Source organism: Prionailurus bengalensis, chromosome E3, assembly GCF_016509475.1.
Source record: "Prionailurus bengalensis isolate Pbe53 chromosome E3, Fcat_Pben_1.1_paternal_pri, whole genome shotgun sequence".
NCBI classification, from domain to species: Eukaryota; Metazoa; Chordata; class Mammalia; order Carnivora; family Felidae; genus Prionailurus; species Prionailurus bengalensis.
The window spans coordinates 25,714,177-25,742,174 of NC_057357.1; the positions used below are offsets into that span (position 1 = coordinate 25,714,177).

General features: G+C 43.3%; 1 protein-coding gene and 1 long non-coding RNA gene across 2 annotated transcripts; one reads left to right on the forward strand and one right to left on the reverse strand.

Moving 5' to 3' along the window:
* Positions 1 to 3,276: 3,276 nt before the first annotated feature.
* On the reverse strand, positions 3,277 to 27,718 carry ACSM5 (acyl-CoA synthetase medium chain family member 5). Its single transcript, XM_043560381.1, has 14 exons — positions 27,610 to 27,718; positions 25,251 to 25,469; positions 22,697 to 22,907; positions 19,979 to 20,186; positions 17,864 to 18,007; positions 15,310 to 15,463; positions 12,869 to 12,948; positions 11,138 to 11,261; positions 10,459 to 10,539; positions 10,216 to 10,317; positions 6,741 to 6,868; positions 6,556 to 6,655; positions 4,170 to 4,289; positions 3,277 to 3,776 (listed from the first exon to the last, which is right to left on the reverse strand). Exons 2-14 carry the CDS (start codon positions 25,452 to 25,454, stop codon positions 3,666 to 3,668), a joined length of 1,767 nt encoding a protein of 588 aa, XP_043416316.1. The 5' UTR covers positions 25,455 to 25,469; positions 27,610 to 27,718; the 3' UTR covers positions 3,277 to 3,665.
* LOC122471596 lies at positions 20,193 to 27,986 on the forward strand. The gene is made up of 2 exons (XR_006294215.1): positions 20,193 to 20,322; positions 27,298 to 27,986. It is a non-coding gene; the product is annotated as an uncharacterized LOC122471596 (long non-coding RNA).
* Positions 27,987 to 27,998: the final 12 nt, after the last annotated feature.

Consider the following 27,998-nt stretch of genomic DNA (forward strand, 5'->3'; position numbering starts at 1 on the left):
GGGAGATGGGTGAAATAGGCAATGGGGATTAAGGGGTGCACTTGGCATGATGAGCCCTGGGTACTGAATGGGATTGTTGAATCACTAATATTGTATCCCTGAAACTAATACAACACTGTATGTTAAAGAACTGGAATTAAAATAAAAACTAAAAGAAATAATAATAAGAAAAGGAACAGGGTGAAGAGTGTGAGGAGAAAAGATGGGAACCTAGAAAAGGTGGGCAGGGGTCTTGGCAGAGAAAGGACAGAGGTGGAGACCCAGGGAGGGGCTGCTGTGCAAAATGTCCCCAGCTTCAGTCTTTCCATTTGTTAAATAGTGATTTTAATGCTCTCTTCTCAGGATTCGAGTGGGAAACTTCTTGGATCCGTTTTCCCCAAGATGGCTCTTGCAAGATGATTTTGCTTGAGCAGTGTTCACGTTCACTTTTTTTTTTTTTTTTTTGATGCACAAATGCATCAAAAATGAACAGGACTCCAGACTCATCCTCTAACATATATATATTGCTTAGGGTGAAGATACTTTTGTTTAAATGTGAGTTGATTTCTAGCACAGATGGTATGTGGAGACAGCCACATTTCTGAAGGTAACATGGGAGTGAGTGAAGGTGAGAAATAACAGAGTTAGAGGACTTTAGCAGAGCATCTAGCACAATGCCTGGCACAGAATAAATAGTCAACAGAGGGATGGTAGCAGTTCTTGTTGTGGCTGTTGTGATTACAATGACTTCTAAGGCTGGGGCTGCTGGTGGGGAAGTGTGGGGTGCTGGTGCCTGGCTCCCAAGGGTGCAGCTGCAGCTGAGTTTTGCCTTTTTCGTTTTGGAGACAAGCTGGGCTGGGGCGACTGTGGGGGAAATGGCTGAAGGGGGGAGGGGCGGTCAAGGGTATCAGTTTGGGAGGGTTCTTGGGGGAGGGTGAGTGGGCCTCCCCATGCCTCCACCCCTGCCCTTCATCATCCTTGGCTTATACTGACTGAAGTCTGGACAAAGGACCCTGGGTAGGGAGCTCTGATTACCGCTAGAGAACCGACTGGCTCGGCCAAGGGGCTTAGAGGAAAAGACTCCAGTTCCAAGTCCCTGGCTTTTAAGGAACTGACAATTTGCGGGACTCATTAGGAATTCCAGCAGTGTCTTATACATGACTCCAAACCCCTGCTAAGAGCACTAATGGGGTTGCAAAGTCAGACCTGTTGGGTTGGGGTAAATCACCAAAGCCCTCTGAATTTCCACCTTTAAAATTAAGAGAATTTTAAAAATAAATTAAATTAAATTAAATTAAATTAGGAGAATTTGTCCATGCCATAAAGGCAAAAGACTTAAAAACAAGTAAATCACTTTTGACAAGTTTTTTTTTTTTTTTTTCTTTTTAAGAGCTAGTGAAACTTTAAGAGGATTATTTCACGCCATAAACCTTCAGGGGCTTCTTAGCACTCGTTGAAGACAAAATTCCTAACAAGCCATCCTGAACTACAAATTGCATAACCTCTTTGTTCTACCTGTAAAATGCAAATATGTTATCAGTACCTATTCAACAAGATGGTTGAGAGTTAAGACATTTGGAACTGTGTCTGGACATAGCTGGTGCTGAGTATGAGCTGTTCTTAGAAACACAAACCTATCCCTCCCACCTCAGGGCCTTTGCACATGCTATATCCTTTATTCAGAACACTGGGTCCCAATCTTTTTACTTAGTTTCCTTCCACCTTTCAATCTCAGTTCACCAGGGACTTCCTTATGGAAGGCTGTCCTGATATCCCGAGTCCTCCCATAGATTGATCAGTCCCGTCAATCTATGTTTTAACTAAACTCTTTCCCTTGTGGCATTTATCACAGTGGTGCATTATGTGCCTTATTCTTTTGATGAATAACATCAATGTCCCCACTGGACTGTAAGGCTAGAGTCATGGGCTGAATTGTGTCCCCCAGATTCATATGCTAAAGTACTAATCCCCAATACCTCAAGTTGTATTTGGAGATGGGGCCTTTAATGTGGTGATTAGATTAAACTGGGGTCACCAGGCCCTCATCTAATCTGACTGGTGTTCTTATAAGAAGAGGATATTAGAACATAGACACATACAAAAGAGGGAGGAACATGTGAGGACATAGGAGAGGATGGCCATACAGCCAAGGAGAGAAGTCTCAGAATTAAATTAACCCCAATGACACCGTGAACTTGGACTTCCAGCCTTCAGGACTGTGGAAACAAATTTCTGTTGTTAAAGCCACACAGTCTGTGGTACTTGTTATGAAAGCCCAAACAGACTCACATACGTATCAACTGAGTTGGATTTTGCTTCTTTTTGTATTCCCAGAGCCCAGCACTGAGCAGGTACTCCATAAATATTGACTGGTGGGTGAATGGAGGTGCTGGGGGTCAGGCAAACAGCACTAAAGATCACTTTGAGCTTTTATCTGCTTTGCTGCACATGGCTGGTCTCAGCTGCCCAGAACCTTTCTGTTTCTGGGCCTGGGAGATGGCTTTGGGTCTTTATGTCTTTCCTGGGCACAATGTAATACACTAGCACTTGGGGGATGATGTGTTGGTCTGTGGAGGCAGATTGTGGCTTGGGGGAGTTGTTTCTTTAAAATAATTTTTTCATTAAAATAGTTAACACAGACTCACTGAGAAAGCCAGGAAAATAAAGAAACACACAGAAAGGAAAGAACTATCGTCTACTATTTTCAATCCCCAGGAATATTGCTCTTAGCACAAGTATTTCCTTTCAGGCATTTTTCCATAGTTTTCCCTTTCCCTTTCAAAGTTTTGGTTCTCCACTATACATATACTGTTTTTATTCTGATTTAAAATTAATTTAGCTCAAGTTTTCCCCAAGGCATATTTTTTAAAGCCTCAATATTTATTGAGTTAATCTATTACACTTGAGTTAATCATTGCTTTGTTGGTTAAACATTGAATTTTTCAATTTTTTTCCATAGTTTTAACACAATGCTCCAGAAATGTCCTTTGAATTCCTTCCTTTTTTTTTCTCCCTAAGTTTATTTATTTATTTTGAGACAGAATATGAGCAGGGGAGGGGCACAGAGAGAGAGAGACAGAGAGACAGAGAGAATCCCAAGCAGGCTCCGAGCTGTCAGCACAGAGCCCAGCGCGGGTCTCTATCTCATGAACCGTGAGATCATGACCTGAGCTGAAACCAAGATTTGGACGCTTCACCAACTGAGCTGCCCAGGCACCCCTGACTCCTTTCTTTTGTAATGACTGCTAAACAGAATTTCTGAGCTAAAGGATATGACCAATTTTTTATGACCCTGGATGTGATTACCAAACGGCTTTATCAAAAGGGTCGAGTGGTTATACTCCAACGGGCAGTGAATGAGATCACAGGTGCCCTGACTCTGTGATGACCTGTCCTTCAGAGAGCCGGCTGGAAGGAAGACCAGTAGGCAGCTGCTGAGGATGCCTCCAGACAGAGGAGGGGGAAGTCAAGCCACCAAACACCGCCACTAGACTGGTGGTGGATGTGCACTCTGGGTTAGTGACGTTCTTCTGCTCTCTTCCTCCAGTGTCCTCCAGGTTCCTCCAATGATTCTGGAGATGCCCATTTGGAACTGAAAGTCTCTGATACTGTAAGGTGGAAGGGATGATGCTCCAAACAAGGACTAACCAGTGATCGCACCAGCTCCTCTTAGAAGCTTCTGAGGCCTATGGGGCCTTTCGTGGGCTGCCTCTCGTCTCCCCCCACTCTTGGCTTCTCAATTTACTCCTTTGGATCTTTCCAGAAACCGTCTTGGGCAGTTCTGAAACAAAGGTCACCTAGTGGCCATAAACAAAAACATTTTGAAATCATCATTTCCCAGAAAGACATCTGTCTTGAGTCATTACCCTTTGCTGCTTCATTGGAAAACCTCCGTGATTCACAGATTGCTCCAAATGGCTAAGACCAAAATGGCTAGGGCCTGGGGCATATGACCTTGCCAGCAACAATTCAGCACCATCCCCCCAAACCTGGTTTATGCCACTTTTTAGGGTCAGAACAAACTGTAGTTTGGGGTGGGCCCGATGGGGAAATAGGGAGAAAAGGCTGAAGCAGCAGGTAGAGTTATTTATATCTTCATCCCCCCAGCACCTGACCCTGAGAGAGAATCCACCTAGTGTGTGCTCAGGTGATTTCCCAGCTCATCGTGTCCTAGAACCCCCAATGTTTACCTTCCTGGGGTACTTGTATGGAGCAGTCACCCTCTTCACATGCTCCTGGAGCTCCCGAGTTAGTTTCTCTGGATCTTGAGAGGAGTAAGTTGGAGAAAGGACTATAAAAGCCTTCACCACCTGCCAGAAAAAAAAAATCCAAAAACAAAACCCCCAAACCAGAAAGAATCAGGCCCTGTATAACAACTCTTTTCTCCTTAACCTAGCCTTGTAAATAAGTGCTTACACTTGCCAGCCCAGCACGAAAATCCTGCCAGCAGGATTCAGCCAGCGAAATGGACGACATCATTTTTTTTGCCCTGTTGCCTCCTTTCCAGGAACCACTATTGGAAGCACTGGCTTTTATGGAATGATTCCAGGATCCTACCTGTTTCCCAAACTTCTCTCCTTTCCTGAAATGACACCATTAGCAGTCAATGGGCTTCTCTTCCAATGGAAATACTTTGGAGTAAAGAGCTTCACAAACTCCTTAGGGTCCATACCTTCCAGGTCTTCCTGACTAGAAAGGTAACTGGCAATGCCCCAGATAGGCAGGATTCAGGAAAATGCAGACCACTCTCCCAAGGGGAGATGGGTCTTTCTGAGCCCGAATATATGAGTGTTTACAATCAGCAAACGTTTTGCTGCACAGCTTCCATGCCAGGCATCCTGAGGGACATTCTGCACCTTGGTAGTTTCTGCCTGAGTCTTTCTTTGCAGGCTGCCTCCTGCCATGGAGGAGGAGTCCTGAATTCAGGCACAACAGAACATGGTTTCTGATAGGAATGGAAGAGTTCAAAGGCCAGTAGGTTGTTTATCCACCCCAGCATATAGCTCAGTCAACAACATCCTGTTAGGTGGTGGTTCACCATCCTTGCATACTTCCCAAAGGCGGGCATCTCACTACCATTCCAAGGTCAAAAAGATATGGTTATTAGGAAGGGCTTTCTCTGGCCATTAAAACTACCAAACATTTATTGAGTACCTTCTACATGCCAGGCTTTGTTCTGAGTACTATAAGCAGATTAACTGTGCACACAGCCATTTGTCAAAACCCCAGTTAATTTGTGGCATACAAAACTAGCTGTACTTTTCCAGCTGTGATTTCTCCAACACAGACATGGGCTTCCCACCTCCCTTTTTCCAAATTATTGGCCTCAAAGTTTTTTTTCATGTTAACTGATTTATTTTAAGATGGCAGGGAGGGGCAGAGAGTGATGGAGAGAGAGAATCCCAAACAGACTGCGCTGTCATGAACTGTGAGATCGTGACCTGAGCTGATTCAAGAGTCAGATGCTTAACCAAATGAGCCACCCAGGTGCCCGTGGCCTGAAAGTTTAATGGGCACCAGGATCACTTGGATAGGGGCTTCTGGTCAAAATGAAGATGCCTTGGGCTGCATCCCCAAACGCTCTGATTCAGCAAGACTGACTTCAGGTCTAGAAATCTGTAGTAAAAAAAATTTTTTTTAAACGTTTATTTATTTTTGAGAGGGACAGAAAGACAGACCACGAGTGGGGGAAGGGCAGAGAGAGAGAGGGAGACACAGAATCTGAGGCAGGCTCCAGGCTCTGAGCTGTCAGTACAGAGCCTGATGTGGGGCTTGAACTTACCGCGAGATCATGACCTGAGCCAAAGCTGGACAGTTAACTGACTGAGCTACACAGACACCCCTACAAATTTTGTATTTTAAACAAAATGATACAGCTGTGAGTAGTCCAGTGCCCAGATGAGAATCACTCTTGTGGCCCTGGTGCTTCTGAGAACAGAGCCCGATTTTGCACAACTTTCATAAGGTAAATACACTATAAGTAGGATTATGTTGCATTTACAGCCAGTGAAAAACACATAGGTCTGCCTATGGGCTTAATCCTCCCATTCTATCTATTCTTCTGGGACCCATGGGAAGAAATTTTCATTTCTCCTAAGAAAGGTCAGCTTATTAAACTTGGCCCATCCTTCCGCTATATCAAGGTCACTTTGGATACTTATTGTGTCTTCCCTCAAGTTGGATATTCCTCAGCAGTCATGTCTGGCATGCTTGCTATATCCTCACCTGCAAATGGGAAAGTACTCTTTATTGGACAGGATGGATGACAGAGCCTGCGTTCACCAAGATTTCCTGCCCAACAGTCCACCTCTTTTGGACCCAGTTCTATGTTCACTTGACAGCAAAGTGTTGGTATCTTCTTATCATGTCCCTCTAGACAGTCTGTCTCTAAATACATGAGGGTAATGCTTAACCAAAAGGAATGTGTGCCTGATGGTGACACTCAGACTTTGTAATATCTGGAGTCAGGGGAAGATATGGGGGAGTTTCCATCTTACTCTGCTGGGAGTTTCCAATATACTCTGCTAAGCATATTCCTTAATATGCTAAGGAAATATTCTTGGATGGACTACTTACCTCCCCTCTGATGGGGTCTGGACTGCTGACCACAGCAGCCTCCAGGACAGCTGGGTGCTCGGCAAGGGCACTTTCCACTTCAACAGGCCCAATCCGGTAGCTGGAAGAAAAAAGCAAATTCTTCTAAGTAACCTACCCGCCCCCACCAAGCTTCAAAAAGAGAAGGAAAGAGCAGACAGCTTGACCTTGAGGAATTGATCACATCGTCATTTCGTCCCATGAACCAAAAGTAGCCATCCTTGTCCTTGTGGGCTCGGTCCCCTGTGATGTAAAAGTCCCCTCGTTCTGATGCCTCTGTCTTCTCAGGATTGTCCTGGAAGACAAAAGAAGTCCATGAAGGGCCATCTCAGCACAGCCACTAAAGCCAGCTATGGCCCTAGCAGCCCCATGTAGGAGACCAGGGACCCCTAACAGGAAGTCCACAAGTTCCCAAAGACCAAGCTGGCCAGAATTTCACACTGGACAAGGAGCTATGAAATGTGTGCATTTTCTCTCTTTTAGATGGAAGGAAGTGTCAGGAAATGATTAAGGACAGCCCCTCGCTACCATTTTTAGAAGGGTCCAAGGAAACATAGTTGGAACACAGGAAGGTGGCCACAGGGCCACTGGCTCTGGGTTTTGTTTGTTTTGTTTTTGTTTTTTTGCATAAAAGAACACACTCTTTGTGCTCAGAAATCACTAAAGGTAGAAAGAAAGAAAGAAAGAAAGAAAGAAAGAAAGAAAGAAAGAAAGAAAGGGCTTGGCCACAAAGCAGGGGTAGAGGAAAGATGAAAAACTGAAAATCAAACTCTGATTCTTAAAGATTTAAAGAAGCTACTACCCAACAAGAAAAATAAACAAATTAATTACTGTTGTATTCAACTATCTGGATGCATGTCAAAAACATTATGCTGAGTGACAGAGACCAGACACACAAAAATGAGTACTCTGTGATTCCATTTATATAAAGTTCTTTAAAAAAAAAAAAAAAAAAAAAAAAAAAGGCGAGGCACCTGGGTAGCTCAGTCAGTTAAGTGTCTGACTTCTGCTCAGGTCATGATCTCATGATTCCTGGGTTCTGGCCCAGCATTGGGCTCTGCGCTGACAGCTCAGGGCCTGGAGCCTGCTTCTGATTCTGTGTCTCCCTTTCTCTCTGCCCCTCACCTGGTCTCACTCTGTCTCTCTCAAAAATAAATAAACATTAACAAAGAAAATTTTTTAAAAAATAGGCAAAATTTTTCTATAGCAACAACAAATAATTTAGCAATTGCCTATGGCTTGGGGATTGACTGCAAAGGGGCACAAGGGAACTTTCTGGGGGGATAAAAATGTTCTATATCTTGATTTTGGTGGTAGTTACCTAAGTGCATACATTTGTCAAAAGTCATTGACCTGTACACGTAACATAGGTTACATACATTTTATTGTATGTAAATTATGCCTCAATTTAAAAACTGCATTCTGAGAAAAAAGAAAAAAGCTAAGCTGTCAATACCTAAAAATAAATTTCATACAAAACCTGAAAGAAGTATACAGAGAAAAAACTCTTTAGAACATTTAAGAAGATACATTTAAATGGAAAGCTAGAGGGGCGCCTGGGTGGCGCAGTCGGTTAAGCGTCCGACTTCAGCCAGGTCACGATCTCGCGGTCCGGGAGTTCGAGCCCCGCTTCAGGCTCTGGGCTGATGGCTCGGAGCCTGGAGCCTGTTTCTGATTCTGTGTCTCCCTCTCTCTCTGCCCCTCCCCCGTTCATGCTCTGTCTCTCTCTGTCCCAAAAATTAAAAAAAAAAAATAAATAAAAAATAAATGGAAAGCTAGAAAGACTGAATTTCATAAATATGTTAATTCTCTCCCAAACTGATCTAGAGATGTAGTGACACTCATTAGAATACCAGCAAACATTTTCCATGGAATTTGACAAGTTGATTCTACAATGTATATGAGAGAGTAGAGAGCTAAGAGTAGGTAAAACATTTGTAAAGAAGCTGAGGAAGAAAGACCTTTACTCTACTAAATATTAAAATTTGGGGGAATGTTTTCCTGGATAAGGCTTTATGGTATCAGCACCGGAATAAAACACATGGCCAATGAAATAGAAGAATCTGCCAAAACTTAGCTATCTATGGATATATCAAACTTTTATTTCTGACCAAGCTGACATGACAGATCACTTTGCGTTGAGATTTAATTTTTTTCCTTAATTGAAAAGGACTCAAGAAGAAAACTAACAGTTGGTGTTGCAAAGAAAAAGTTGAAACAAGTAAAGATTCTTGTGCAGCAAGTAACTTAACAAATTACTTGACTCCCTCAATGGGCTGATCACAGACCCAGAAAGGTCTTGTATGTGAGCGCTGTGAGGACCAGGGTCATGTCTTCCCTGCCATTGCTGGATACTTAGCGGCATGAAGTAGCCACTCAATAAATAATGAATGTATAAATTATTCAGAAAAGTCAAGGATTTGCTATTGCTTACAAAAATGATTAGAAGGAAATACATTAAAAATTTTACTTTTTTCAACTTTTTTTTTTTTGAGACAGAGAGAGACAGAGCATGAACGGGGGAGGGGCAGAGAGAGAGGGAGACACAGAATCGGAAGCAGGCTCCAGGCTCTGAGCCATCAGCCCAGAGCCCGACGCGGGGCTCGAACTCACGGACTGCGAGATCGTGACCTGAGCCGAAGTCGGGTGCTTAACCGACTGAGCTACCCAGGCGCCCCAAAAATTTTAAATTATTTCTGATTGGTGTATTACTGTTTTATTGTCGGGAGGCTTTTTTTGTTTTTTGTTTTGTTTTTTTTTTTTTTTTTTTTTTTTTGGTTTATTCTGGTAGGTAAGCTTCTGTGACTTTAAATGAAATACCATGCCATGAAAGACTATTTCTCTTGTAGTCACAGAAGCCACTAAAACACATATACACCACTCTAAAAACAAATGGACTGATTTTTATGTGTTCCTCCCGGTGTAGCGGACTAGCAGCTTCGCATACAGCCAGATAGAGTTCCTACTAAAGCCGGGGTTCTTAACCTTGGCTGCACATCTGAATCACCAGGGGAACTGATCCACATCCTCAGAAAGGTTGATCTCATTCAGTGGGACTTGAGTATCAGTAGTGTTTTGAAGCTTCCAAGGTGTTTCTAATGTGCAACCAGGGTTGAGAACCATGTCAATATAGTTTTATAGAGGAGTCTCACAAAAAGAAAGCCCATCATAAACACCAACAAAAGTGGGCACAAGAGAGAGGTAATTACTGGGTTATCACAGAAACTTAGACTAGAATTCTTGGGCACAAGCCCTGCCAGTAAACCCCTCTTGCACACAAGACTCAAGACAAAAAGAATTCTGAAAATTAGGCTCTGACACAAATTGCAGTTTGACTTTTGTGAAGTCCCTTCCCTTCTCTGAACTGCAATTTTCCATCATTGAAATGATGGGGTCTCCCCTGTGTTTTAAATTTACACTCTCAGACATACCCATGCTCACATCCATGTCCTGTACATACTAGGTGCTTGACATTGGATAAGTCACTTTATCTTTCCAATTTCTTTATCAATAATAATAATACCAACTTACCTCATGCAGTTATCGCAAGGGTTAATTAAACAAACAGGTGTTTATAAATCTTGGAACACAATGCTCGGCACACAGAAATCATTGTGAAAATGGCCATCCCCTGCCACTTACCAAATAGCAACTGAAGAAACAGAAGGGCCGGGCAGGCCTGACTCGGACAGCAACATTTCCCTCTTCTCCCGGAGACAGGATGTTGCCCTCATCATCCACAATCTGGCAGAGAGATCATAGGGCAGTGTCTGGATATCTGCACAGCCAGGCCACCCCCCAGCTAAGCCTGCTGTCGCTAACCCAGAACATGCATTGTGTTCTCTTTGAACCAAGCTTCAGCAGCAGTTAGGGGAGGCTGCCTACCTGCACATCGTAAGGTGGGGACGCTTTCCCCATGGATCCAGATTTGATTTTCATGCCTTTTGAATTGGCACAGATTACAACCTGGAGAGAAAGTAGTACCAATAAGGAGGAAGCTTATCCCCTTCACTTCCTTCCTGGTGCCCATCTTTTCTCTCACTTTTGCCTTCTAACTCTCCTCCCCTCCCTCCTCTCCTCCCCCCTCTTCCTTTCCGTCTCTTCCTCATCCCTTCCTTCCTTCTCTTCTTTCCATAGTCACCACACATTTACTGAACGCCTACTGGGCACTCACACGTAAAGAACCAAATGTGTCACTAAGCTGAAAGACTCAGTTGACCACCAAATCTCTGCTGCCCAGATGGCTGTGGGGAATAGTGTCTAAGATCGTGAGTGCTGACCAGAGACAGAGGTAGGCTGTCCTAGTGGACACAAACAGCACCCTTGGCCATGAGAGTTGGTTTGCTGGCTGTGGTGTCATTGTGAAATCACTTCAAATTATCTTTAAACCAAAAGGGAAGAAAAGCTGATGGGATTTTGTTATCAGCTTCTCCCAGTGGGCAGGGCAGTCCCTGACAGGTGTCTGGAAGGCAGGAGGCTCGGTGGGTTGGCCATCTCCCCCTACTGGCCAAGAGCCCAGGTGGAGGTGACCTGTGGCAGGGACCCAGGCCCCAGCAGCACTCACTGTTTCAGACTGGCCATAGCCTTCATGCAGCTCCAGGCCCACTTGGCTCTTCCATTTCTCTCTCACGTCAGGATTCAGGGCCTCTCCTCCGGTCAGACAGTGCCTCAGGCTCTGAAACTGGTACCTTTCTCAGTTGGAAAATAAGGCCACCTATGTCAGGAGTTCCCCATCCCCCACCTCACTCTCCAGTACTGCTGCTCAGGTCTAGACATCTAAACGCACTGGAGGGTAAAAGGCAGGCTTTATAATCTGTTCCAACTACCCTATCCTCTGGCTTTGCAGGCATGTTCCTCAAGGGCAGGTAATTTTTTAAAAACCAATCCTGTCTGATTCTGAAAAATCAGAACCTCATATAGTAGGTTTTGGCATAACAGTCAATTGGCCAAAATAACTTCATTGAAAACAAACAGACAGTAAATTGCTTAGGACAGCCACTTGGTTATAAATCGATTACAAATTTAAACAGTAGAAAGTAGCCCTCTAGGAATATGAAAATTGTCAAGAATGGGCCAAAATTCCTACAGATATTAAATACATTGCAAATCTACCCTTCCATTTAACAAATTATGCAAAATGTGAACAACTGGTGGTTGCAAATACATTTTCAACCATTTTCCCCCCTTTGGATAAACTCGGTTTGCGTATTAATTAGTATTACCTAGTATCTTTCAACCAAATTGCTCTTGAAAAAAGTCATTCAGAGTCTGCTTTCTGTTAAAACCATGATATAGAGGTATACACAACGGGTCAGTGAATAGGATGAATTCTTACATTAGGAAAGAATTCCCCAGGAGAGACATGCAAGAGCTCCCTTGGTGCTTCACAGACAGATACATGTGATGAGGGAAGATGTGGGGAGGGTGGGGACAACTCCCCACGACTTGGGAAAGAATAGAAGAGGCAGACATAGATCAGAGTCAGTAAGAACAACAGATGTTTCTCCACATACCCCAGCAACTAGACCTGACCTGCTAGCAGATGTCATTTTGGATTCACCCAGGATGGGAGCCATAGGCACACAGTGTCTTGTTGCCTTCCGTGGGATACCCAAGGCATTCACTCAGAGGGCGGCTGAATGGGCTTAATCTGGGGCTGAGGCATGGAACATCAATTGTGGTGGGCTTGCTAGTCCTTGGCCTTGGCCACAAATCCCATTCCATAGGTGGCTAACAGGTATCCAATAATTCCTCCAACCTCACAGAAGTAGCAGACATATTGATGAGGGAATGGCCTATGGGTATATGATGGAAAGACAGCCCACCTCAAGTGCTAAAATTCCAGACTATCTTAAATCTATCCAATTCCATCTGGATGCAAATTCCTGGGTGGGGGGAGGGGCAAGAATTTCATTTATGTGGGGCATCTGCAAAGGATATAGATGCCTATGTGCTTGAGTATGTGTGCATGAGAGAAACACAGATATATATAATATTCTAGATATATATTCTCTATATAGAGAATCACAGATGTATGTGTGTATATTATATATACATATACATGTATACACATATATATACATATGTATACACACATATATATATACATATACACAGAGAGAGAAAGAGAGGGAGAGAGATAGGAGAGGGACAGAGATGAGACAGAGACAGAGAGACAGAAACACAGACAGAGGTGGTATGACAGCATAGGTGTGCATGTGTACATATACTGTATGTATATGTACTGTACATTCACATACTTAGGTCCCCAAAGCATCTAACAGTTGGGCTGTACCTGGTCAGATCCTCCTGTACAAGCAACCGGAAGATGGTGGGGACACAGCAGAGGGTGGTAATCGGGAAACTGGAGAGAGTCTAAACAAAAACAATTGGAGGTATTGGGGTGGGCCTTTGTGCAGATGGAGCAGGTGAACTGGGTCTTCATACTCTCATTACCAGAGCAGAGGAGTTGAAAACTACATGAGGCATCCAGCCTCCACGAGGCATCCAGCCTCCAAGGTGGCTCCAGATGACTTCACTTCCTGGTATTTTACCAAAACCAAGTTTGGTCTGTGTGACCAAGAGCATTCGGCACAGGTGACAGATGCCACTTTCGAGATTAGATTGTACAAATACTACAGCTTCTGTCTGGGGTACCATCCCTCTCTCCCCCTATCTTAAGTCACTTGCTCTGGGGAAAACAGGCCACCATGTCATGAGTATACTCGAGTGTATATAGTCAGAAACTGAAACCTTTGGCCAATAGCCAGTAAGAAACTGAAGTCCTCTAAAAACCATGAGTGGGTTTTTAAAGAGATTCTCTAGTCCCAGTCAAGCTTTAAGGTAATTGCAGTCCTGGCAGACGTCTTTCTTTTATTATGGTAAAATACACATCACATAAAATTTATCATTTTAACCATTTTTAAACATACAGTCTAATGGCATTAAATACATTCACATTGTTGTACAACCATCACCACCATCCATCTCCAGAACTTTAAAAATCTTCCCAAACTGAAACTCTGTACCCATTATAAAATATTGCCCCATTTCTCCTTTCCTCCAGCTCCTGACCATTTCACTTTCTGTCTCCATGATTTTAACTACTCTAGATACATCATATAAGTGAACCATACAGTATTTGTCCTTTTGTGGCTGGCTTATTATTTCACTTAACATAATGTCTTCAAGATTCATCCATGATATAGCACGGGTTAGTCCCTTTTTTTTAACATTTATTTATTTTTGAGAGACAGCATGAGCAGGGGAGGAGCAGAGAGATAGGGAGACACAGCACAGGGCCTAATGCAGGGCTCCAACTCAGGAACCATGAGATCATGACCTGAGCCGAAGTTGGAAGCTCAACTGATGGAGTTACCCAGGTGCCCTAAGTGTCATTCCTTCTTTTTAAAGACTGAATAATATTCCACTGTATGCATGTATCACATCTTGTTTATTCATTTATCTGCCAATGGGACTTGGTTGCTTCTACCTTTGGGCTATTAGGAATAATGCTGCTATGAACATGGATATACCTAGCTGACAGCTTGACTGCTACCTCATGAGAGGCCCTGATTGAGAACCACCTGTTAGACTGCTCCCAGACTCCTGACCACCAGAAACTGTGAGATACTAAATGTTGGTTTTAAGCTGCTAAGTTTAGGGGTAACTTACTACAATAGATAACTAATATACTAGGTAGGGGCTAGAGGCAGTAGAGGGACAAGGTACACACTGGCTGATCAAGCCCTAAGTGAAAAATGATGATGGTGAGCTTGGTAATGGCAATAATAGTCAATATGTGTTAGCAGCCCACTCTGTGCCAGGCCCCATGCCTAGGATTGTTTCATTCTCCATAGGACTGTATTATCCCTTTCTTTCTTACAGATGAAGAAACTGAGGTTCAATTTTCTCATCTCAAGGAAAGAAGTTAGGTACCTTTCCCAAGGACACACAGCTAGCAAATGGAAGATGTAGGATCAGAGGTCAGGTCTGAATGATGGCATGGTCTATGCTATTAGCCACCAGGTGACACAGCTTACCTCAATGCAAAGAGCACACACCCGCAGACGGCCCCTCAGATGTTTTAAGGAATGGTGGTTAGGATGTAGAGGGCAGAAGGAAGGTGCCTTATGTCAATAATTATGGGGTCAATAATTATGACAAAACCCGGGGAAAATGGGCAGGAGTCATCAGGATACTCCAGCTGGGTGAAATATTCACACTAGGCACCATGGATAGTAGCACATGGAATTGAGGAGTAGAGTATGGCTTTCCCCAAGGTTTGGAAAAGTAACTAGGGTTTTGACAGGAGCACAGGAAGAAATTGGTGGAGGGGGAGGCACCCAATGCAGAAAACATACAATATGAAAATGTTCAGAGATATTAAATGGTCTTGTCCAGGAATCTAGTTATAGGACAGGCAATAACTGAAGGTAGCCAGGTGGGCAGGAGTCAGATATGGATGGTCCTGGGAGCCATTTTGTTTAATATCAGCACCAAAGAGGCCTTGTGGTCACTTATGCCTTTTCTCCTGCAAATTCAAAACCTGTATTCCTTTTTTTAAAAAAGCCTTATTTCTTTAAGTAATCTCAACCCCCAATGTGGTGCTTGAACTCACAACCCTGAGATCAAGAGCTGCATGCTCTACTGACTCAGCCAGCCAGGCATCCCCAATGCCTATACTCCACTCATTTCATTTACACCCAACACATAAGCCATATTTTTGTTTCTTACATTCAGAATAACCTTGGCATCAACTCGGGGCAGTTCATGCACAAAAATGCAAGATCCATTAGGCCAGGCAGAGAAGAGGGTCCAGGCTGCCTTCACCCAGCCCGTGTCTGAGGTGTTCCAGAAGATGTCTGATTTGGTCAAGTCCACCCAATGCCTGCCAAAAATTAGAGAAAGTCAGAACCTCCAGCAGTGCTTCTTCTTTTAAAAAGGATTACAGTATCAATGTTACCTTATTTGGAGCCTTGACCAAGGTTCACTTATAACTCACTTGTAGTTATCAAATTGGTACAAGAACCCTAGAGCCACTCTTTCTCTCAACAAGCATTTATGGAGCATATTCTGTGTATTTATGCCATAGGCGAAGGATACAGAATTAAACAGACAGATCCCACGCTTTGAAGAGTTCACAATCTAGTGGGAGTGATCTGTAAAGGAACACATAATCTCAGTACAATGTGATGAGGAAACTTCTTGATTCAGGCAAAGTTTATTCAGCACTTATTCTACACTTGGCATTAGAGTGTAGCAAAGAATGATCAGTCTTGCTTTGAGGAGCCTACAGTTTAGTAAGTTTAAACATCTAGGAAGACCCTGAAGAGCAAGCTTTCAAAGAGTTAAACACAGAGCCATTTTACAATTATGCAATTATGCAATTCTGGAGAATGGGCACCCAACCCAGAGACAGGATGGAGACGGATCTGAGAAATGGTTCCCCAGAGGAGGTGAGGGCTGAGTGAGATGTAAATGATGTGCAGGAACTACACAGGGGAGGCAGAGAAGGAAGGACATCCAAGGAAGGGGAGGCGGTGCCTGTGAGCATAGAAAATACACAAGTGGTCATGTTCTGCACTTGGATTCTAGGACACATGGTCTTCCTGGTCCTCAACCTTGGCTGCTCCTTCTTGGTCTCCTTCTCCTAGTTCTCCTTGCTTACCACTTCATTGCAGAAATGCCTCAGGCATTCAGTGCCCAGGCCTCTTCTCTTCCCAGTGTCTTTTACTCTTTGCTGATCTCATCCAATATCATGGCATTAAGTACCACCTTGCTGACAATTCCATCATGAATATTTCCCACTAACTCTACACATGTATCTCCAAATACCTCCCAATATGTCCTTTCTTAACTCAGGGTATGGAGATGTCTACTAAGCATCTCAAACTTAGGACGCTGAAAATGAACTCCTCGTGTTCTTCCCACCAAACTGCTCAACATAGTCTTCCCACTGCCAGTTAACGCTTCTAATTGTTCAGGCCATAAAACGAGGCATCACCCCTGACTCTTCTCGCTGTCTCTCACTTCACATCAAACCTGTCAGCAAATCTTATTAGGCCTATGTTCAAACTACATTCAGAATCTTGCCTCCTCTCACTTCCCCTGCGGAAGCCTCCCTCCATCTTTGCCTCTTAATGCACTGGCTTCTGAAGTGGGCCTCTGCTTCATCCTTTGTCCCCTACAGGTTATTCTCAACCCAAACTCCTGACAGATCCTTTAAAAAAGCAAATCAGGTCACATCACTCCTCTGCTCAAAATACTCCAATGTTCCTCAGAAAATTAAACATAGAATCACTGTATGATCCAGCAATTCCACTTCTGGATATATACACCCAAAAGAATTTGGGTTTGAATAGATGTTTATAAACCCATGTTAATAGCAGCATTAGTGATAACAGCCAAAAAGTGGAAGCAACCCAAGTGTCCATCCTTGGGTGACTGGATAAACAACACTGATAAGTTACATACGTTGCAATATTCATTAATGAGCCTTAAAAAGAAAGGAAATTCTGACACATGCTACAACATGGATGAAACCTGAGGACATTTTGCTAAGTGAAATGAGTTAGACATGAAGGGAAAAATACTGTATGATTCCACTTATAGGTGATTCCCAGAGTAGTCAAATTCATAGAGACAGAAAGTAGAATGGTGGGTGTCAGGGTTGAGGAGGGAGGAAATGGGGAATTAATGTGTAAATGGGCATAGAGTTTCAGATTTACAAAATGGAAAAGTTCCAGAGATGGATGGTGGGGATGATTGTATAACAATGTGACCGTCCTTAATAACACTAATTCTACACTTAAAAAGGTTAAGATGGTAAATTTTATGTTATATATCTCTTACCACAATTAAAAACAAAAAAATCTCCAATGGCTTCTCACCTTGCTCAAAGTAAAGCCCAGGCAAGGCCTTCTGATTCTGCCTGAGTTCACACTTTGTTAGCTCTCTGACTTCATTCTTCTTTTTTTTTAAGTTTATTTATTTTGAGAGAGAGAGAGAGAGAGAGAGAGAGAGAATGAGCAGAGGAGAGGCAGAGAGAGAGAGAATCCCAAGCAGGTTCTACACTGTCAGCTCAGAGCCCAATGCGGGACTCGATCTCACAAACTGTGGAGATCATGACCTGACCTGAAACCAAGAGTCAGACGCTTAACTGACTGAACCACCCAGGTGCCCCATGTTAGTTCTCTGACCTCACTCTTGCCACTATGCCTCTTACATTTCTCTGGCTCATTCCCTACTTTCTGTTACTTGATCTGCCAGATGAGCTGTCCCCTGGTACCTTCCACTGGCCACAAAACCCAGTCCATAGCTGGCCTGGGAGTGCTCAACCATCTTGGGGGCCCCAGTAGTGCCACTTGTGAAGTAGATGGCCAGTGGGTCTTGACTCTTGGTCCTCACACAGTTGTGTTCTGTGGATGCCTCGCTGTAAAATATAAAAATCCTAGGTGGTATTACAAGTAGTAAAAATAGTCATAATAACAATAATATTTACAACAACAATACTGGCTACCATCTTATTAAATACTACCTGTGAGGCACTGTGCTGGAAGCTCCAGTTGGCATTGTCTCTGAGCCCTACAATCACCTTAGGGGGTAGGTACTATCATTATAGCCCTTTGCAAATAAGGAAATTGAGGCTCAAAACTGGTGAAGCAACTCACTCAAAAGAGCCTGTGCTCCTCCACCTGGGCATGAGGACTCTCTGGTGGATAAGCACGTTTCTGTGTCTATGCCTCTGCACATTTAAGGCACAGCTTTGCCCTCACCCCAATTCCAGGTAATTTAGGGCTGAAGGATTCCCTAAATTTGTGGGTTTGAGATCTGGGTAACTCCTAAAGTTCTGTGATCTGGCAAATCTTCTCACCCACTGGTTCTCAATCCTGGCTGGACCACAGGGGCATCTGGTGAGTTTTTAAAAGAAATCCCATTGCCCAGGCTCCACCCTAGAGAAAAATAGAAGCTTTGATGGTGGGCCTGGGGCACTAGGATTTTTTTTTTTTTTTTGTATATTTTGGTTTTTTTAAAAGCTCCTCGGGTAATTCTAATGACAGTCAAAATTGAGAATTCCTGGTCTAGGCCAACCCGGCAGCTCATCAATGTCATCTGGGCAGATCTCTGACAATACAGATTCCCAGGGCCTTTGCTCAGGTACATCTGGTTAAGTAAGTCAGATGTGGGAATCTGAATTTAAAACAGTACCCAAAGATAAATGGCCAAATAAATAAGTAAAACAAAATAAACAGAATTTTCCATAATTTTAGTAGAAAGTTTGCATTCTAATATAGGCAAGAACAATCTAAAAATTATTTACCATGTCCTCAAACTTCTAAATATATCTTTTTTACTTTACTACCTACACGTGCTGAGTATTTTCTGTTCAAGTTTCTGCTGATGATCATTGCAATGAAATATAATGTAATAATATATTATAAAAAATGTCACATATTGGAAATATAATATTTTTGAAAATACAAGATAAATTACTTGCAATGCATGCTTGTGGGTCTTATAATCCTAAAAATCTGTAACACATTTAAGTGAATGTGGCACATAGTTCTTTTTCAAATAAAGCTACTGATAAGAGACAAATGTTGATATTAGTAAGAAAAGTAAAATAAAGTGAAACAACACCCAGGTGAATGGGTGGTAGTTGGTCTGTGGAATGTGCATGTGTGACTTCAAGGTACAGGCCTCTGACAGGGCCCCTTTTTGTTTCTGCCTCTGATCAGGACAAAATCTCAAATGCCAAGGTAGGCTTCCACCAGGGCGTTGCTCAAAGGCAGATGGCTTTTGGTTCTGTCCCAACCATCATATAACTACTTGTTAGCATCTTGCATAAGTCACTTTACTTTTCCAGTGTCAGTTTCCTTACCTGTAAAATTGGGTTAAAGGGTACTTCATAGGGTTTTTTTCCAAATATTAAATAAGAGCACCAAACACAATGCTTACACAAAATAGATGTTCATTACATCTTTGGTGCATGAATGAATGTAGGTAAATGCTTACCGAGCACAATGCCTAGCATACACCAAGCACTCAATGCATGGCAGCTATTATTATATTACTAATTGACCACCCACTATGTCCTAAGTGCATCATATGGGTTATCTAGTTTACTCTGGCTACCAGTTCTGTAACCACTAGCACCATGACAGAAGCAAAAGACACCCAGAAAAGCTAATGACAATTCTAGTACTGAAAAGTGAGTGACTTTGAAGGATCTTAAGGCGGTCACTGGGATTAGGTCTCAGGTCCACGTGATCTCCACAGTTGAGTGCTCCTTTCTGGTTCACTCTCTTCGTGTACAATCAGCAATACACTCCATCCCCTATTACTTAAAGGGGGAAAACCTTGGCATCATCTTTATGCTGTTCTCTGGAAAACCCCAACTTACCGGAGGAGTTCCCTGAAGTTCATCCAGCCTGGCCGACTGCTGTCTGACACCAGTAGCTTGGTCTGAAGGGAGGGGCAGTCAGCACTAATGGCGTCGACCCGAGGAGCCAGGGAGTCACTGGTGATAATGGACTTGGCCCTGGATGCCTGCAGCCTGTATTTGAGGTCCTTCTCCGTCAGCTGAGAGACACCCGGAATCATGACAGCCCCTGGCACCACACAGAGAGGGGATGTTGACTGGGCAGCAGGGGAAGAGCCTTGTGAAGAAGTCCAGACCCTGATAGTCCCATCAGAGAAAGGAACAGGAAGGGACTGGTCAGGGTTGGAATGCCTGAACTGGAAAAGGTAACAATAATGACAATAATGGAATCCAGAATATGTTTATGGAGCACTCAGATGTGCTAAGAATTTACATGCATTATTTCATTTAATTCTCACAACCCTGATGAGTAGGTGCTATTTTTATACCCATTTTGCAGATTCAAACAACAACAACAAAAACAACAACTAAGACTTAGACCCTTATGCCTTAATTAAATGAAATAACTTGCCCAAGATCACACAGCTAACATGTGGTAGAACTGGGATTGTGAGTCTAAGAGGTGGTAAACCTAAGGGTCCAAGATCTCAAATACTGTTTTAGAAATGGCCTAGCTCCTTGGTTTGCCATGCCTTCACACAAAAGGCTACAATAAATCCTAGTGTTGAGAGTGGATCTCTTGGGGTGGGTGGTGGGAGGGTAGGTACAGTAGGTGGGAGCTTGTATAACATCAACCAAAACCACTTCTGAATGCAGCTGAGTCCATCTCTTCCCAAGGGGAAGGGATGTGGAAGCATAAAACATGGACAAATTTTATCAGACACCTGAAAAGCCACCTGAGCATCTCAGAATGGAGGTTGTAAACACCCACTGAGCCCAGCACTCTCATTTCACAGATGAGAAGAAAGAGATCCTAAAAGAATGGGTCATCCTGCCATGGCCAGTGAGTGAGGACAGTAGACAGAGGAAGGGGCCAATCCCAAATGGTGTTGGAGCCAAACCAAAGTTCTCATTACACTTTGCTTTATCTCCTAAGCTTTTACAGGTTTTAAAACCCAGCACGAACACTTTGGGAGGTGAATGGTATCTCTTTACTTCATCCCTCTGCTTTAGCTATTTCCAGAAGTCTGTCCCACCTGGAGTTGTGTGTGCTGTTTTGGGGGTCCAAGCAGATGGTAGACAGCTAGGGATGTCAGCAAGAGAAATGAGTCTAACACCATAGACTAGAAGACCAGTAATAAGTGCATATCAGGAGAACATGGCAATGTGAGAATATAAGGACATCCAGCTTGGGGATCCTCTAAAATGTTGGAGATGATGTTAGACTTGACATGGTCATGTATGATGTAGTCTTGAACTATTTTATTTGGACATCAAAGAAATGGGTGAATCTGCACAATTGGGGGAACTGGAGACATTTAGATAACAGGAAAAATAATGAAAATAATACCCCAGAAAGAAGTTTTGATCATGCAAAGTGCCCAACACACTGCCAGACACATAGTAGATCCTCAAGAAAAGCATAAGGGCTCCTTTACCCAGGCTCTCATTTAAATAAACCTTGTGGGTCTGTCTCTTTTCCTCAAGCTGGATGTACTATAATGGTGATTTTTATATTTTGTGCAAGAGTATATAAAAATAGAAGTTCCTGCCTTTTTTTTTTTTTTTTTTGACAATCCATTCACAAAATGGTTGACTAAACTTGTTTGTATAGAAAAGCTAATTCTCTGGTATGAGTTTGTATCCCCCTCTGTTTTGCAAACATTACTTGTAAAAACATCCATATTTCAGACAGTGTTCTATGGACAGGGTTGGAGGGCGTGGTCAACCTTTCAAGTGGTGGAAAGTTCCCAGTGGGTGGAGAAACCAGCTCTCCACCAAAAGTAGTTGTCTTGCTTTTGTAAAGTCAGCATGAAAACTCCAGCCCTTTCAATAAGAGCATCAGAGGGTCAGCAGAGGCCCTCTGAGTTCTATTTCCGCCTCTGCTCCTGTGCTGGAAGAATCACCCCAAGAAGATCAATGGTCCATTGCCTTGGCCATCATAACAGCAGGAGGAGGAATCCTCAAGGGCCAATCTTATGGCTTTGATTATTTTGTCCTTCTCTTTCTTCCCTTGGCAGCTGGTAGATGCTGTGGTGGTGAGAGCCATAAAGTCTAAGAGTGAAAGTAATGTAGATTGACTAGGAAAGTCTCTCATGCATACTTGCATTACTCTCCACACGCTCACAGCTCCCAAACCATGACCAGCAAAAAATATGTTTGGTTTGTTCCACTCAGATTTTTTCTAAAGTTTATTTCATTCTCAACAGTTTTTCTTCCCCCATAAAAATCCAGAGTTTTCTATTACAAAGTCAGAAGTGCTGGAAACACTGGCCCTCATTCACACACGGAAAAATCTGGCTGGAGTTGAGAAGCAGTTGCCCCCTTTTGATGAGCCATGTGAGCTGCGCTATCCGGCAGTCACTAGTGCTCCCTACCGCCACACACCTACCTGCTTTCCTCAATTACATTACTATCTGGCTCCCCGTGCTCAATCAAGTTTGTGACTGTTAGGCAAAGGGGAAGTAAACAAAACTCCACGTAAAGTTCACTTTGCTCCATCTCCCAAACCATGTGGACTCTGCAAAACTCTGGCAGGTGTGTCGGCCCCAAGTGGTAGCCTCAGCCCTGCTCACTGACCTGTCCGTATACATGCCACGCTGACCAGCCACCATTCAGGGAGCCGCGGGAGCACCAGCATCATCCTGTCCCCAGGCTGAAGGCTACACGTGTCCCTTAGCACATTCGCCGCCCTCCTGGACTGCTGCCCCAGCTGCTCAAAGTTCCACTTGACTTCTGCTCCCGTGCCATTGACCCACCAGAATGCAGGGATCGGGGGCCTGTGTCCAGCCTAGATGGCAGTGTAGGCAGAAAAGAAAAGGAAAACATTTGTTGAGGACTTTTGTTTGCTTGTTACTGTTTTATTTGATTTTGTTGCAATAGTGTTTAAATTTTTTTTTTCAACATTTATTTTTGGGACAGAGAGAAACTGAGCATGAACGGGGGAGGGGCAGAGAGAGAGGGAGACACAGAATCGGAAACAGGCTCCAGGCTCCGAGCCATCAGCCCAGAGCCTGACGCGGGGCTCGAACTCACAGACCGCGAGATCGTGACCTGGCTGAAGTCGGACGCTTAACCGACTGCGCCACCCAGGCGCCCCATGTTGCAATAGTGTTTAAATTCAACACAGTGTTCAACAGTGTTCAAATTCAAAACAATATGGAAAGATGCATTGAGAGGCTTCCTCCCATCCTTATGCCCATCTATGTTGTTCCTCATTTCACCTGCCTCAATGAGTAACCAGTATTATTAGTTTCTTGCATATCTGTTCAGTGTTTCTTTAGGTAAACATTAAGTATATTCTGTTTTCCGTACCACTTTTTTTTAAATGCAAAAGACAGCATATGATTCCTACTGTTTTGTGTCCCCTTTTTTTGAGATATAATTCTCATACCATAAACTTCACTATTCTGAAGTGCACAATTCAGTGGTTTTTGGTATATTCCCAAAGTGCTGTGATCATTGCCACTAATTCCAGAACATTTTCATCATCCCAAAAAGAAACACTGTACAGATTAGCAGTCACTTCCTATTCTCCCCTCTCCCCAGCCCTTGGCAACCACTCATCTACTCTGTCTCTATGGATTTGCCTGTTTTGGATATTTCATATGGATGGAATCATAATATGTGCCAGCACCACTAGTTGGAAAGATTATTCTTTCCCCACTGAATTTTCTTGGCACTTGTGTTGAAAATCAACTGACCATAGATTTATGGGTTTATTTCTGGACTCTCAATTCTATTCCATCCATCCATCCAGATCTATCCCTATACCAGTGTTACACTGTCTTTTTTTTTTTTCCTCACACAGGAAAAAAAAAATACAGTTATTACTATAACTCTGTAGCAGGTTTGGGTCCTCCAGGGTTGTATTTCTTTTTCAAGGCTGCTGAGGTTATTAAGGGTCCCTTGCGTTTCCACATCAATTTTTGGAGAAGATTTCAGCAAAGAAGCTCCCTGGGATTTTGATAAAGATTACATTGAGTATCTATATTAATTAGAGATGTGTTATCATTTTTTTTGAAACATTATACTTTCTGCTTCAAGGGCAATCAAGTTTAAAAAACGTACAGTTCAACTTTAAAAAGTCAGACTTCAGGTAATCTGCTAAGTGCATACATAACGTAGAGGGTAACATTTTCTGGCAGTCCTTGTTTCCCTAAAGTTGGAGTTCATCAGATGTGTTTTAAAATTTTCCCAAAATTGTCACGAGGCATACGTTATTTTTACATAATGAAGTAATATCTCAGGGGCATTCTTACGGAGATTCATCCGAATCTTTAATGAATGTTTCTTTAAGAAACACTCCCTGATCTATTCCAGCCTTTGGTAAGTCTCCAGAATTTTAAAAAGTAGATTCTGACAATTTTTCCAAGGTTTTTCATTGCTGTTGCTTTTATAGAGGATTAAATTATAGCAAATCCTGATTCCACCATTTTTGCTGATGTAACCCTGTTTGTATTTATCATTGAGAGAAATCTGCTAAGGACAATGCCAGGTTGGAAAAAGAGCTCAGACTTTGTACACAGGAACAGGCCCTGGCTCCATCTTCTACATATGCTTCCCAGGTGGCAGATGGTATGACTCCCATTTGATACATGCGAAAACTAAAGATGAAAAAATATGGGTGAAAAAAATCCAAAGAGCTTGGTGCATTTATCCAAGGTCACACTTCAAGTGGATGAACCATGTCTATCTAACTGCAACCACCTTCATACTTTACTATACCCACGAAAAGTATACTTTTAGTGAATCCACTAATGGTGTTAGTTCCCTCATTGTTTTTCTTTAAACAAGCTCTTCTTAAAGTTAACATAAACAAATTGCTTTGAGATAGTTTATATTCTCCTGCTCTAAATACAAAGTTAGCACCTTTAACATAAATAAAAAGCGAACTATAACATGCAGACAGAGGCACAACAGACACATAAGGAAGGGAAAATAAAGAAGGAAGCATATGAACACAAACACAAAAAGAAATCCAGATAATCAGTTCCTAAAACAGTTTAAATTTTAGGACTTGCAAAACTCCTAGGTCAAAATGTCCACCTATCTTGTAGCTCTGAGTCACAGTGGAGTTCCAGAGGGCAGACTTTGATGCCCAAGCTGGACACTAGGACACAGTGCGCCTCACCTTTTCTAGCTGGCTCCACATGTCCAGTACATCGTGAGCAAAGTTGAAGTACTCAGGCACTGGCTGCCTCCCCAGGCTGATTGCTTCCCAGGTGGCCACAATGTCCTGAGGGTCAAGTAGAGGTGGTGGTTGTCCATGAGGCCCACAGAATCCCCGCGCACTTCTCAGCACCTTGAGGACTCGTCCTCTTAGCCATGGCGTCATGTTATTGCCTCTGGTCTGTCACCAAAGAGAAGAGATAGAGCATCATGCTGAATTCTGGGCTTTGTGGACAGACTGAGCTTGAGAAGAAACCTGTGGTCAGCACTGATGGTGACTACAGTGCACACCGACCTGTAAACAGAGTCTTGGAACTCAGTCTTAGTACCACCATGTGATTTTGGTCATTTTTTTCTGAGTCTGAGGTCCATGTCTTCCACCTCTCGCTGCCTGTGGACCTCTGGGGGTCTGAGGTCAGTAACTCAGAACCCACTTCCCAAGGCTTCCCAAGCCCACTTTCCCAAGATAAACCCTGAACTAGCTGACAAAGACAAGAAAAGCTTTAGAGCAACACTGCACAATAGAAATATATTGTGAGCTACACCTGTAATGTACAATTTTCTAGTAGCTTCATTCAAAAACATAAAAAGAAAGGGGTGAAATGAATTACAATAATATTTTATTTAATCCATGTGAAAGGTGAAATAAGATGGGGTCATTATGTCAAGGGGTTTTAAAATGAGTCTGGAGGCCATTCAGGAGGTGGGCCTTAACGTTCACACCTCACCAGTGGAACCATGAACTTTTGAACTGGGCCAAACCACAAATATTCCAAGGACTCAGCCTGAATACGTGTTACAGTAAGAGACTTTGTTTAGCCTTAGCAATCAATTATATTCAGTCAAGATCAGTTTTCTTCCGCCAACATCAATCAAAATTCGTTGTAAGCAATATACAGAAGCATTCCCTTTTGTCTTTAAAAATCCTTGCCTGTTGCTCCCTGGAGTGGGGGTGGGGCACTATTTGGGTTCCAGCCCTAATCTGTGTTCTCTGAATTGTAATTCTGAGACACCAAATAAACTTTTTTTTTTTTAGCTTTGCTCTTTCTTTTGGTCAACACCAGCTGTATCCTATAATTTCAACATGTAATCAATGTAAAAAGAAATTACTAAAGAGATAATTTACATTTTGGGGGGGTGGAGGTGGAGGATTGTAAATATGTATCCACTTACAAACACACCTCACTTTGGACAAGCCACATTTCAAGGGCTCAACAGCTGCAAGTGGCTGTGGCTACCATATTGGACAGGGCAATTTTCAGTGTCTTGCTACTCAAGGTCGGTCTATGGGACAGCAGCATCAGCACTCCTGGGAGCTTGGGACAACTGCAGAACCATAGACCGCACCCTAGACATGTGGAATTCGACTCTGCACTTAAAGGGAGCCCGAGTGAGGTGTGTGCACTTGGAAGTTTAAGAAGCAGTAGCCTAGAGGCTGCATCCCCAGATGCAGTTTCTTTCCACCAAATTCCTTTTGGTCATTATAATAGTAACAGAATACGGTAATGTAACTGCCAGAGACTAAAAGTTTGAGCTTCCCACCCCCAGATTCTTTTATTAAGTTCTAACCCCCAATGTGATGGTAGCAGGAGGTGGGGGCCTTTGGGAGGTGATTAGGTCCTGAGACCCCAGAGAGCTGGCTTGCCCCTTCTGCCTGTTGAGGAGAATGCAGACCCACTTTGCCAGACCTGCTTTGTCAGACCTGCCTGGTCTGTGAACCAGGAAGGGGGCTCTCACCACACTTGGAATCTGACTGCTGCACTTTGATCTTGGACTTCCCAGTCCCCAGAACCATGAGAAATAAATGTTGTTTGAACCACAGCTGCCAAACAGACTAAGACAATAACCAACAATAATAATGTATCACAATACCAAGAAGAATGATTATAATTGCCATCTACAGAAGACTTACTGCGTACCAAGCAAGCATTTGGAAGGCCCTTTATAGATGCTATTTCCTTAAATCCTTACAACTGTAGGATCTAACTGTTCTTTTCTCTGTTTTACAGATAAAGAAAGTGAGGCTTAGAGATGACAGACAAGTGACTTGCAGGTCTCAACTCCCAGAGATGCCCAGGCCCCAGCCTCTGTTGTGGCCGCCAGTCCTGGGGCCTCAGACTCCCCTCCTCTGACCCTCTCCCCCAATTCCTCAGCTCTCCTGAACTCTGCCCCAAGCCTTTTCCTCTGCCTCCCACACCTGGATTCCTCCACCCCTTGACAGCTGATAATTACAGTCCCCAGGCCTCCTTTCCCAGGGCACAAGGCCATTTCAGGCAGGCCCCTTCTGATACCTGTCCTTGAAAGATTTCTCTCTATAGTACCTTGCTCTTGAACCCAAGAAATGCAAAAGGGCTTCGGTGTTCTGCTTCAGCTGAATACAGGCTTTAATGCCTATAAACATTCAGGTTCCTCCAGGACTGCTGGAGAAGGCAATCTGCTGACTCAGCCTCCCACAGGGAACTTTGGCCCCAGATGCAGCCAAGAGAGAGCAGAGCTTGAAGCCAGCAGAGGACAAGGTAACTTCAACTGGCCAGCAAGCTTGAAGCCTGTGAGTGTGGCTCCACCAACAAGTTTTTCTCAGAGCTCGCAGGGCTGGGAGATTAAACTCTAGCTCTGGTGGAACGTCTTCCCTGAAAATTCAGGTCACCACGTCATCTGAAAAGAGAACAGGAACTTTATTATGTTTTAGCAGAAAGAATACAATAGTGAC

Excerpts from the sequence above, each read along its gene's own strand:
- ACSM5 (XM_043560381.1), bottom strand. The coding sequence starts at position 25,454 with ATGACGCCATGGCTAAGAGGACGAGTCCTCAAGGTGCTGAGAAGTGCG. Across the intron at positions 12,949-15,309 it reads ATGCCAAGGTTATTCTGAAT|ACTCTCTCCAGTTTCCCGAT; the intron begins GTAAGAAACAAA and ends GTTTTTGTTTAG. Across the intron at positions 11,262-12,868 it reads GTACAGGAGGATCTGACCAG|GTACCAGTTTCAGAGCCTGA; the intron begins GTACAGCCCAAC and ends CAACTGAGAAAG.